The following is a 13,624-nucleotide window of genomic DNA, read 5'->3' on the forward strand; positions in this document are numbered from 1 at the left end:
ATTATGGCTTGTTTTATACTTGAATTATGGCAATGCTGAGAATGGCTTGTAATTTTTTTTCAGAAATTTTCCTTGAGGTGGAGCAAACAGACAGAACTTTCAATACTCATAAAGCATGTGGAGGTGTGTCCTAAACTGTATTTCCACCCCACTTGCTTAATGTTAAGCAATAATATTAAAATGGAAAGCAAATTTTCACTGCTGCACTACTCCTCTAGCAAGCCAGAATTTAAAAAAAAATGATTAATAGAAACAAAGCTATTCTGAACAAATCTATCAACTTGTCTTTGATGGAGATAAAATTAATGCAGATAAGTCGATTTTATATCAATCATTCATATAGCACATTAAACTGCACCTTGCAACCCTATTACAGATCATTACTATAACAAAGACTGGATCAGGGTTGCCCTTGGCAACTCTTCCAAGGCCACGGGTTGTTAAGAATGCCAGCAGACACACAGTACACCCACACTGCCCATCTGAATCTGGCTATACAACCGAAGTGTTAACATTGCTCTACAGTGTCCTAAATGCAAGAGATTTTAAGTATCTTAGACATTATCTCCTTCCCTATGACACAGTACAATGTTTCCTCAAGGACTTATGTTTTAAAATGTCATTGATGCAGTTGGTCTAAATGGCAAGGTTGCTCATTTAATGTGTTCTGAGGCAGCTGGAGCAAAAGAGGCAGCAGCTCACCTCACACAGCCTTAAAATGCTCCTGGAACTCCCACAACCCACGCCAGCGTAGGCACCTGTGGCAGAGGAGAGCTGGCACAGTGGTGGTGCCCCACCAGCATATCTGACCTTTGCACGCAGGAGAAGGGGCACTCGCATCAATATGCCCCTGTGCCACATCCACAATTCTCCCCTCCACCCATGGATTGCATTCTTAGTTAACAGGAAGAATGAAACACTGCAACTAAATTCTAAACCAGGGGTCTTCAAACTATGGCCCTCCAGATGTTCATGGACTACAGTTCCCATCAGCCCCTGCCAGCATGGCCAAGTGGTAGGGCTCATGGGAATTGTAGTCTATGAACATCTGGAGGTCCATAGTTTGAAGACCCCTGTTCTAAACTAACTATGGTGTGCCAATATAAATGCACAAACTGGGAACTCACAGAAATAATGAGGAAAAGAATCAATGTGGAAATCTAATCTCAATTCCCACACCCCATGTCTCTCAAGGCATCCTGTAAGCTTTTGGTTAGTTGAACAAGTTAATCCTAAATCCTTCAATGCCAGTACATTATCAACCATGTTTGGGGTTTGTTTTCTTTTTTTATTAGTTTACAATGCCATTTGTTCTTGTGTAGCTAAAGAGTCCCCTGAGCAGACAGGAACACCTCTCCTTTGTCTGTGGGGTACTTGATTGGGCGGCTCCCCTGACTGACATGAGGCCCAGCCATTTTACTGTTAGGTAGTGATGTCAACTACAATCAAAGGAGAACAGTTCCTTATATTGATCCGCACTCATCTTAGGAAGGCCCTGTTATAAATGAATTTTAAATCAAATTTTGCTTAAAGTATAGTGAAACAAAACACAAACACCTATATTATTAAAAATGTCTCATATCTATATATATAAAAAGCTAACAGTGTTTTTGTTAGTGGTAGTATAACTCAGTAACTGCTGGGCCAATTCCTCTGAAAATTCCCGGCCACTATAGTCAGCCAGGTGAGAGTGTTTTTAGATTTTCACATACATGAAATTTCACACCTGGCCCAGTAAAATGCCTTTTTCCTGGCACTCCATGGTGAAGGACATGCAGCTGCCTGTGTGTAACTGTCACCCTTAGAATGTTCGTGCAGCATAGAATGTTCACTCAGATGGCCAGATATGAGCAGTGAAAACAGTACATAGGCAGTAACTTGAGTGGAAGTGAAACACATACACACACATACACATGAGGGAGAGGGAAGGGAGGGAGAGGGAGGGGTGGGATGCAAGGGAAGAGAGGGAGGGAGAGGAAAGGGATGGAGGGGGAGGCATACAAGGGAAGAGAAGTGAGAGAGGGGAGAGAGTGAGGGGTGGCATGTCAGGGAGGGGAGGCAGGGGGCCCAGCATCTTGATATGACCCACCCACCCTAGCGGAGGGAAAGGGAAGGGAGGGGAGGGGTGGCATGCAAGGGAAGAGAAGTGAGGGAGGGAAGAGAGTGAGGGGCGACATGCAAGGGACGGGAAGGAGGGGCCAGGCACCCTAGATTCCCTGAATACTGCAGTTACAGTTAAGAAAACCAGGCACGCATTACTCAGGAGTAAGCTCGGTACAGCAATCGTGACATACTTTGAATGGCTGCGTTGCGCCCCTCAGAGGGTTTCCTCAGAAGCGACACCCATTGCCACCAACCAAACTTACTCCCAGGTAAAGGATCATGACCAGCCAGCCTAGACATGTGGGAGGGGTGCCTTTCCATTCCCCCGCCCCCCCAAGGAATGCGGGCACACACATCAATGACATCGCACAGTATCAGGGTGCGTGTTTGCATGAGCATGTACTGCTGGCCTCTGCAATTGATTTGCTGCTACTGTTCCTTTCCCATTTCACCGCAATAAGCCACAGCAACGCGTGGCCGGGCCCTGCTAGTTTATCATAATCAGACTGAGCTATCTGGTCTATATTGGGAGTTGGCCTATGGAAGTGAGGAGAGCAGACCATGACTTCTATAGAACTGGGGCTCAAGGAACCTCGCTCTTGCCTTTGCTTTGAAAGGACTGGATGATAAAAGTGTAAAAGGTAATCTGCTACCTTACCTGCTGGCTGTGGTCAAATTATGATCACTTGAACAGTCAAAAACTGATCATTATAATGTAACATAATGTATTGTGAGATACCTTGAGCCAGAGGAAAGGCAATCTATAAACATTTTAATAAATAAATAAAAATAGTGGGCTAAAGTTAACACACTGAGTCATCCAACTTCCTGGAAGACCACCTTCCTTTTTTACCACTATGCAATGCGAGTATGACTACATGAATGTTTTTGGGTAAGAAAAGCTTCCTTAGTATCAAGGGAAAAAAATGCATTTCAGGCTATATATTTCCTGCTTCCCAAAATAGAATTAATATAAGTTATTGGATCAAAGATTTCATAGAAAAACATGCATTTAAACAAGCTCAACAAATGCAAGCAGAATATATAGAACAATGAATATTAAAAAATAGTTGTCATTCATTAACGTAATTATTAATTATTACTCACAATTAAACCTTCATTAACAATAATAAATTCAGTATGAGCAGAATATCTCATGCGTTTCAAGAAATAAGCGTCATACTCATAATCTATTTTTAAACTTAATAGCTTTATATGTGGTTTAGTGTCAGTGGAGTATCTTGTCTTGAAATCAGTGGAGTCTACGATATTTTCCGTCGTTGTATCACATTTTTATTTATCCTATTGCTGTGCCAACTTTATGTGTCAAAAATGGCTGACAAAATTATGACAGCATCTAAATTTTTATTGCATATATTTTTCAACTTACACCATGTTTCCCCGAAAATAAGAAAGGGTCTTATATTAATTTTTGCTCCAAAAGATGCGTTAGGGCTTATTTTCAGGGGATGTCTTATTTTTTCCATGATTTTGTGCCCTCCACGTGACCAGATCAACTGTAACTGGACTTATTTTTGGAGTAGGGCTTATATTTCAAGCATCCTCCAAAAATCCCGAAAAATCATGCTAGGGCTTTATTTTCATGGTAAGATCTTATTTTCAGGGAAGCAGGGTATTTATTGAGCTTTATTACGGTATTGATTAAGAGAAACATTTTTTAAAAAATCCCAAGTATATTCATGTGTCAAGAATGTCAAAGTACACACCTTGTTCTTGAAGTAAACCTCTATTGGCAAAATGAAACCAGCATACCCAGATTCTTCAACTTTGTATGGTGGATCTTTGCACACTGGGAGAAAAAGAAAAAGGAGTTTGTACTTCTAAATTTTGTGCAGTAGGTTTACGAATGAAGTTTCCCATTCCCTAGAAAAACTGGAAAGCTTAAAAAAAAAGTATTACTGCCTACAACACAATATTCATGCTGTAGTGAAAATGAATAGGAAAAGTAGAAACAGTTTCTTGATGTGGAGGAATCCATTAGCTATAGTGGAATAGAATATACAAAGTGCATACCAAACAACTCACATGTTGTTTTAGCAGCCATACCATCTCAGATATCCTCATCCATGCAGCAGCTGCTATCATTTGCAAGCTCTCCAAGAACACTTCACCACTTAGGGGGCCACCAAAAGCCTACCACAATTTCTTTAGGTACAGATGACAACAGGCTCTACATCTGAAAGGTTTAGTACATGTTCATATATCTTTATCCCATCAAACAATATATTGCTCTGACTAGAAGTGGTTCCATGAGGTCTCTGGCTTCTTCTCTCTATCTTTTTGTTTGACATACTTGGACCATGCAAGCATCTGCTGTACCAGCAAGCAAGGCATACACAGAAAGACTCTGGACAATTCATGCATTTGATGGAGCTGGTTCAAGCACATGAAAGCTTTATGTACAATATACCTTGCTAGTTTTTAGGATTCTACCAGGCTTTTAGTGTTTCTTTCAGTTCCCCCAAACAAGAGATTTTGTTTGAAAAATCTTGATAATATATTTTCACTTGCACTTTTTGCATGAACTATTTTGCTAGGAATTCAACATGCATGTGGCCTGGAGGGATAAAATCTACTCATTTTCAAGGGGAAAGAAGGGATTTAAAACCCCCCACAAATACTCACATCATCAAAATTGCGCAGTTTTTTTAAACGGCGTATTCAAAATCAAACAATTTCCTATGTAGTTCTTGGACCAAAACTGCATTAATTTGTCATCTCAAGTCACACTCCATAAACTGCTTGTAAATTTAAGGAAGTTATAAATAAAATGCTATTTATATTCCTAGCTGAATGTTAGAAAATACAGCTCCCTCTTTAAGGTAAGATCTGAATAGTCGTAAGGGTTGATACGACCTCTTAATTTTGAAGCCAACATAACTTTAAGAGTAAAAATTAACTATATATGGACACAGACCTCTTTTTTAGGTAACTTTGACAAGACCAATCCACTGCAAGAATTCTGGATAGTATAAATTTCTGGCTGTGCACAGAGTACAAATTGAGCTATCTGGGTAACATAGATATTTTCTTGAAATAGCCAAATAACTTCATGAGCTATCAGCTATACACCAAAGAAATACAACCAAAGAAATACAACCAATGTCAAGAAACCCAGAAATTATCCAAAGTCCATGTCACAAAAATAAATAGAAAGCTTTGTTAAGCAACAGACATTTGGCATTACTGATTCTGAACTTGTATACAGACTATAGTAAGAAGTAGCTTGACACTGGATGGATAACAATAGTTTGCACTGGATAGCAAATAGCTTGCAATAGAATTCCTATGCAGTGAAATTCTCTGATTTTAGATTTTTTTCATGGATTTTATTCTCCTTCATAAGAAACAATGGAGGATAGCTGAGGGCACTTTGTTCAGGGACCCACAGTATTCGACTGGTTGGTTCAACTGACTTGAAATGTGGGGTTGGCACCAGCAGCAATTTTGGTGCCAGTATCTTTAAAAACAGTCCTGGTCCCCCCAAAAGATTCCCAACAGGGAATAATGTAGGCCTTACATCAAGTCCCGCCCCCCCCCCCCCCAAAAAAAAATCTGTTCTGAATACCATAATAGTATTTGAAACTCAGGAAACTGGGAATACCAATTTTTTTCAGCTAGAAATGAATTATTTCTCTTTAACTACACAGCCAGGTAAAAACTGGATGCATCAACCATTAGTATTCTTGCACAGTACAGAAACCACAGATTAAACCAGTATGCAACCTTTTCAAATGGTAATGCAGTTTTAAAGAATGTTCTCATCTTGTTATTCACCTGGTTCACAGTATAAATAAGACACAACTAAAATATTTTAAAACACTTCTAAGAACACCCATTTCAGTGGCACTTAGACATTTAACAGTGTTACAAGACTTGATCCAGTTGTAGGAACAAGTACTGCCCTGCCACTTTAATACTGTACCACCAAGCTTGTTGAAATTCAAGATGAAACACACTGAGAATTGTATACTGAACTAAGCATTTGTTCAAGTAAGTTTCCCACATGTTCTGTTCTTCCCAAACAGAATGCCAGATACTGGAAAAGTTTTTCAGCAGATTTCATGGAGGTATCCCAAGACTACATAGATGTTAGTTCTTTTTATTGCAAACTGATAACACACAGGATTCCTACAGCACATTTCTATGAAGAGTTATACCTTTCTAAATCAATTGATTTCAACAGACTTACAAAGGTGTAATTCTACTTAGAACTATACTATAAAAGTCTTGTGGAATTCTTAATAGTTAATTCATTACACAGATAACAAAAGTTATCTAGGTGCCAAAGAGAATTTTGGCAGGATAATCTCATCATGATACACATGGTATGTATTAGCTGATCCTTGGGAAACAGGAGTTTATTGAAGTGATACTGGAGTGAGATGAAGGAACACCATACATTTCAAACAATATATGCATTATTAAAGGAATGTTTACCTTTTTTCTGGGGCAGAGGAGTTCCCTGCACAGAGCAGGGCACCGCTGCCAATCCCTCTCTGCCCCAGGGACAAGGCAGCCGCCTTCTTCCTGGGGCAGAGGAGTTCCCTGCACAGAGCAGGGCGCCGCCACCATTCCCCCCCTGCTGCCTTCTCCCTGGGGCAGAGAAGTTCCCTGCACAGAGCAGGGTGCCGCCGCCATTCCCCCTCTGCCCCAGGGAGAAGGCTGCCACCTTCTCCCTGGGACAGAGGAGTTCCCTGCACAGAGCAGGGTGCCGCCGCCATTCCCCCTCTGCCCCAGGGAGAAGGCTGCCACCTTCTCCCTGGGACAGAGGAGTTCCCTGCACAGAGCAAGGTGCTGCTGCCATTCCCCCTCTGCTGCCTTCTCCCTGGGGTAGAGGAGTTCCCTGCACAGAGCAGGGCACCACCGCCATTCCCTCTCTGCCCCAGGGAGAAGGCAGCCATCTTTTCCCTGGGGCAGAGGGGGTTCCCTGCTTGGCGCCCCTCCCCACAGTTCCTTTAACAAACAGCAGGCTTGAGAAAGGCCTGCTGCCTGTGTTCCCTTCCAGGAAGTCCTCTGGACTTGATGGGAACTACATTTCCCAAGGTCTCCTGGGAAATGTAGTCCCCAGAAGGCAGTTTCAGCCTGGAAGGGAACACTGGCAAGGCCTCTTCTCAAGCCTGATGAGTTTCTTAAAGTAAGTGTGGGGGGGGGGCGCGTTGCGGGGGGAATCACTGACTCGCGTATAAGTCGAGGGGGGCATTTTTCAGCCTTAAAAAAGGGCTGAAAAACTCGACTTGTCCGCGAGTATATACGGTAACAATCCATTAAGATATAATGAAGAATAACATTTGTGTACAGAAATTTGCAGGGCCAAACATACTAGTTACAAAAGAATGTTCCTAAGAATTAAGCAGTCTTGCAGATTTAAAAGGGATATTGATATTAAATGTGTGCAAAAAAAGAAATGTTCAGATAGCATAGAACTATAACCGTTCAAAACAACCTTAATAGAAAATGTTGTGGTCTGAGAGATTAAGCCTCTAGTGATAGTTCTGTATCTTCAACTGCTGCCAAATATTTTGAAATAAATTGTAATTTTAAATGAAAAAAATAAACATACATATTCTATGGTAGCATAGGGTACAGCAGTTTGCACCTTGTTCTTAAGTGTACTCACAATTTTTCTCACCAAAGACATTTACACTTTCAGTGTAAAATGCTACATTATAAATGCCATTCAATCAGCAATTTTGTTTTGACACGAAACTCAGTATTGCATATATTTCATTTTTTTCCAAAAAAAAAATATCCAAATGTTTTTACCCCACTTTCGGCACAGAGTTTTAGGAGGACTGTTTGTCCTACCTGGTTCTGAGGCCATGAAACGATGAGGGATCTTGGAAGTAGGCGCTGGGAAAGGACTTTCTTTTGCCTGAAATCCGGCTGGGCCATGAAGGCATGCCTAAGGAATAGTCTATAGAAACAAACCACAGAACACAGATGAGAGGGAATGATGCACAATGATAAGCTCCACCGATTTAGAACAGAGTGGTGCCAGCATATATGTATACAAGTTGCCTGCAGAGGCAGTATGTCACATCATGCCATAAAGCTGCTAGGGCCAAAGGCCTTGATGGTAGGCGTTGGAGTCTTTGCTAGGTTTGGCTGTTGACCAGGCATAAATACCAAATTACACAGCAAGGCTTACCTCAGGCTACCAGAAGCGAGGTGCTTCTGCCAGGCAATGCAGAAAATACAGAGTAGGTCAGTGGTGGCGAACCTATGGCACGGGTGCCAGAGGTGGCACTCCGAGCCCTCTCTGTGAGCACGCACAAACTGAGTCGCTCCCCCTCACACATCTAGGCTGGCCTGGGCAGCTGGGCTTGATTATTAGCATTAAACCTAAGACCTATTTTTGGGGAAGCAGTGTAGGTAACCCTGTTAAGCGCTGTTAAATCCCACTGATTTTCATGTAAAGAACTAAAGTGCAATTCTTTACCTGGGAGTTAGCTCGGTTGCTGGCAATGGGGCTTGCTCCTGAGTAAACCCTCCTAGAGTCGTGATTCACCCGTTTGAAGAGTTGCACGATTGCTTCAAAGCAAAGCCACCAAGCTTACTCCCGAGTAACGCACGCCTCTGAGCCAACCGTTTTTCCTAAACGAAAACCTCAGTATTCAGGTTAAATTGCCATGTTGGCACTTTGCGATAAATAAGTGGGTTTTGGGTTGCAATTTGGGCACTTGGTCTTGAAAAGGTTCGCCATCACTGGAGTAGGTGAACTAATGGCTTGACTTAGTACAAGACAGTCTAGTATGTTCCAATGGTAGTTTCCCAAATACAATTTAAAGCTAGACATTACATGATTTGGCAGAGCATAATCTGTGGGGACTGATTTTCCTGAGTGTCCCTAGGAATAGCTAATTGCTTGCCAAAAGCAAGGATATGAGCCGGTGTACGCACACAATAACTGACTTGTTTGTCATTGATCTGAATCACTGTAGCAAGCCCCTGAGACTGAATTGAATTTATACAAAAGAGTTAAACTGTTATTTTTCAGAATCATCACTTTAAAAACATTCACTTTATCTTCTGCAGCATAAAGATTGCATGTGTGAAGTTTATTCCTGTGCAGCCAAGAACAAAGCACGCTCCAGAGCTTGAAGTGGCATACAAAGTTCCATGCATATGCTAGGAAAACTGGCAACAATACAGAAAAGAAGAAAATGCTTTAGTTTATTTTAGTCTGTACTTTATTTGAAACATATGGTAATCATATGGAACAAAAAACTGTTAGAAACATGCAACATTTCCCCCCACCCCACTACTTTAGTTAACTGAAATGCAATTAATTGTTTTTCATGAAGCCAAATGCCTCTCTCACACACAAACTGTATTCAAATCCAAAATAAGTTATTTTAAGATAACCTCTGTCTGAGGCTTGAATGAAAGTTAAAAGTACATCCAAGAGGGAAAACGGTGTACTGCTGGAGGTTGCTTTTGCCGAACTTCCTTTAAGAAACGAACAACGTCCAGGTGTCTGGACACTGGCACCCCTTGTAGTGAAGGTCAGATGGTAGTGAGAACTGCCACGTCGTCTGAGGGTCACACTCCTGAGATCCTTTTTGAATCCCTCCTGAAGAAACTGTAGAACTTGAGGTACCAAAGGATTCTCTGGGTTGATCTTAAGTTTTTGAGACCCTCTAACAAAGATCTTCCAGGAAGAGTTGTAGGCGTTATTTGTGGATGATCTACAAGAGGCTAGGAGGGTAGAAGTAACGCTCTCAGAGTACCCTTTTTGCCTTATGGCCTTCCGCTCAACTGACATGCAGTCAAGCAGAACCCTTGGGATGAAATATCGGACCCTGGGACAGCATGTTCGGTGGGGTCGGAAGCTTGAGAGGAGAAGCAGTTGACTGTTGTAGAATTGCAGATTTTGTATGGAGCATTCGAACATGCAAGTCCTGACTTGCACTTTGAACTGACATACTGTATATACTCGCATATAAGTCGAATTTTTCAGCACATTTTTTGTGCTGAAAAAGCCCCCGTCGACTTATATGCGAGTGAGGTGTTTTTTGAAAAAATATTTTAGGGTTTTTACTTTGTCAGCCGCCAGGGGGCACAGTTTTTAGGCACCGAAATTTCAGGGATTTTTCAAGAGACTCTCCTGATGATACTACCCAAGTTTGGTAAAGTTTGGTTCAGGGGGTCCAAAGTTATGGACCCCCAACCATCCCCCATTGTTTCCAATGGGAGCTAATAATAGATGGGGCTACATTTTGTGGGTCCATAACTTTTGACCCCTTGAACCAAACTTCACCAAACCTGGGGGGTATCATCAGGATAATCTCTTGCTGATACCAGCCAGGAGTTTTAGTTATGATGTTTGGTTTAGGGGGTCCAAAGTTATGGATCCCCAAAGTGGGTGCTCCCATCCCCCATTGTTTTCATTGGAAGCTACTAGTAGATGGGGCTACCCTTTTGAGGATCCATAACTTTGGTCCCCCCTGAACCAAACTTCACCAAGAGCCCATGGAGTGAAATATCATCAGGAAGGAGTCTCTTAAAGATACTCTGGAATATGTTGGTACTGCTAACTTTTATAAGCATTCCTCCCTGACCAATGAGAAATCCAGTTTGGAAGGATTTTGCAACTATTGTTATTTTTTTTTTCTTGGTTTGCTGAGTTGAGCTAAAGGTTTTTTTGTACTTTTTTAAAGTTATTGTTGTTGATACCATATTGTTTTTGTTGACCCTCTTTTCCACTTACAGAGCTAGTTTACTGTTTTTCTTTGAAATAAATATTCAAAAACATTTAACCTACTGATGCCTCGATTAATGTAATTTTATTGGTATCTATTTTTATTTTTGAAATTTACCAGTAGCTGCTGCATTTCCCCCCCCCCCTCAACTTATACGCGAGTCAATAAGTTTTCCCAGTTTTTTGTGGTAAAATTAGGTGCCTCGACTTATATGCAGGTTGACTTATACATGAGTATATACGGTAGCCTAAACAGATGAAGTGCACTCATTCCAAATTGTACCTCAGAATCAAAATGATATAAGCACACATACCTAAGGAATAATCTATAAAGCTCCAATATAATTTCTATGAAAGGAATAGTACAGCCTGATAAACTCCACCGTTGTTTCTCAGTGTTCCTGCCAGCATATATGTATACAAGTTACCTCACAGGCAATGTATCACATCCTTCCTCACTTCTAGGAATAAAAAGCCTTGATGGAAACGTTAGAATCTTTGCTAGTTTAACTGATACAACCAGCATAAATAGTCTAAACACAGCAAGGCTTACCTCAGGCTACCAGAAGCGAGGTGCTTGCTTTGCCAATACATCAGGTTGGGGTTTTTTTTAAACCCCACAATCCTGCTCCCCAGAGATTAGCTTTTCCCCATTATGAATCAACAAGGGTGGAGAGAGGAGGAAAAAAAGGTGGCTGTTAAGTCAAACATTTACAAGCTTTGCAAACAAAGTGACAAGACTAATTTTTGTTGTTAAGAGATACAGACATTTTAAATGAATGCTAAAGGTCTTGTTTTTGTTTCAGCTATTTCATGTAACTGTATCCTTGTACACATGCTTCTTATTTCATTGATCTGTAAGGCCATTCCAATCAAATCCAAGTCTGTTCAAACCCAAGGCCAGTTTAATATACCATATAAAAGCACTCATGTTTCTTTGTTTCTATCAGAAACCCCCCCCCCCCAAAAAAAAACCCCTCATGTTAGAACAACATTCTTTAAGGGCTTTAAAGTCTTTTCAAAAGCCAGCTGCATTACAGATTTTTACTACTTCCATCATACCATTTCCATCTGTCCCACTCCACACTGTTCCAAAATTAATTTCTAGCATAGATTTACAAAAAAAAATCCTACAATTTTATATTTCCAGCAAACTGAAACCTACCTAAAACAACTAGGCATCTAGTTCTTCTCTTTAAGGAGACATGGAAATAAAATTGGGCAAATGCCATTACTGAATATGAAATGCTAAGAAAAATATGTTTTGAGATTATTGTTATATTTAAACTATACAGTTTGTTTCAACCCATTCAATATTTAAATACACTACATACCCTACTAAAGAGTGATGTATGACAGTAATTATTTGCAGACTCCTTAGGAGAATGGAAGCGTCACTATGGTCTGTGCTCAAGGCTGCTCTTACGATTAAGTTTTTACATGATCCTTATGTAGTTCTTCAACTTTCCTAATTAAATTAAAGGATTAAACAGATTTACCTAGACAAAGAATTAATCTGGAACACATAAGATACTTCTAGCTAAGAACAACAGTGTGGCTATGTACACCAAACCACTTCAGAGTCTTCTGAAATAGTGTAACTCATCAATATTAAACATTTTAAAGGCAGACAGAATATGGGATTTAACTGTTTTCACCTATGGGAAATTTATTTATTTATTTATATTTTAGAATTATTAGCCACCCTCCCCTGAAGGTCTCAGGGCAGCACACAACAATAAAAGCATAATAATATAGATAACATTAAAACCAAGCATGTCCCAGAAGTTTTGTAAACTCAGATGGCGATAAAAACCCTCCCTTATGCACATTAACAAGACTTGCAAACTTTATTACAGCCTTAGTTTCTTAGGCTTTTATTGGCTACTTCAAATAAGACATCTTATTTACAAGACCTTCAATGCCTGAATCTTTCTCAATATTATTTTGCTTCAACTCCCAGAATTTCACATCTTCTATTGCGCCCAGCAAGGATACTCAGTTGTACCTTATACTATCCAATAGTAAGACATAAATCATTTCTGTATCTGAAACAAAGATGCTTGATCATTCAGAAGGTCTAGTTCATAAGTGTCTGCAAAGTACCATCAATACAGTCAACCCATTTGTATTCAGACAGCATATGTTCTTGATTGTGCAAAAAAGCTGATTGTGCATGCGCTTTTACACTGCTTTCCCATGCTGTCCCCCCTGCCACTGCTCCCTGCTTTCCCATGCTGTCCCCCACCTACCCCTGCCCACTGCCCCTGCTTTCCCATGCTGTCCACCACCTGCCACTGCCCCTGCTTTTCCATGCTGTCCCCCACCTGCCACTGCCCCCAGCTTTCCCAGGTTGCCCCCCACCTGCCACTGCCGCCATGTTGTCCCCCACCTGCCACTCCTCATGCCATTTGCCACATTCTTTAAAAAAGCACATAAAATATTAACATTTTATAAGCAAATGTGAGATGTCTCCCAGTCTTCTATAGCTGCATAGTTTGGTGCACATTAATAGGAAAGACAAACTGCCCAGATTAGAAATAACTGGAGTATGTGTGCATTCTTGCCACACTTTTTTTCAACTGTCTCTTCTTCAAAATCATCCCCCCCCCCCAAAAAAAAGCACACAGAACAGAATGTCCTTCATTAGGGATGAGATTTCCATAGCCAGGAACCTTTCTTTATTAGTGTGCAGGGGTCTTTCCCAAAGGTATATTATCTCCGAAGCTAAAAAATGTTTTCTTGATTTCGTTTCCTGCTTCTAGATTAGAACTGTCCTCCTCTCTACAATTGAAT

The 13,624-nt window shown here is 40.8% G+C and overlaps 1 protein-coding gene across 5 annotated transcripts in view; it reads right to left on the bottom strand.

Annotated features, from left to right (window-relative positions):
• Positions 1 to 13,624, bottom strand: part of MLLT3 (MLLT3 super elongation complex subunit) — a 118,705-nt gene that overhangs the window by 55,069 nt on the left and 50,012 nt on the right. For all 5 annotated transcript variants that reach the window (XM_048503373.1, XM_048503376.1, XM_048503374.1 and 2 more), the window contains exon 3: positions 3,831 to 3,913. In XM_048503373.1, the coding sequence (XP_048359330.1) occupies positions 3,831 to 3,913 (83 nt within the window). The remainder of the gene's footprint in view (positions 1 to 3,830; positions 3,914 to 13,624) is intronic.

Source organism: Sphaerodactylus townsendi, linkage group LG07 (assembly GCF_021028975.2).
Source record: "Sphaerodactylus townsendi isolate TG3544 linkage group LG07, MPM_Stown_v2.3, whole genome shotgun sequence".
Lineage (NCBI taxonomy): Eukaryota > Metazoa > Chordata > Lepidosauria > Squamata > Sphaerodactylidae > Sphaerodactylus > Sphaerodactylus townsendi.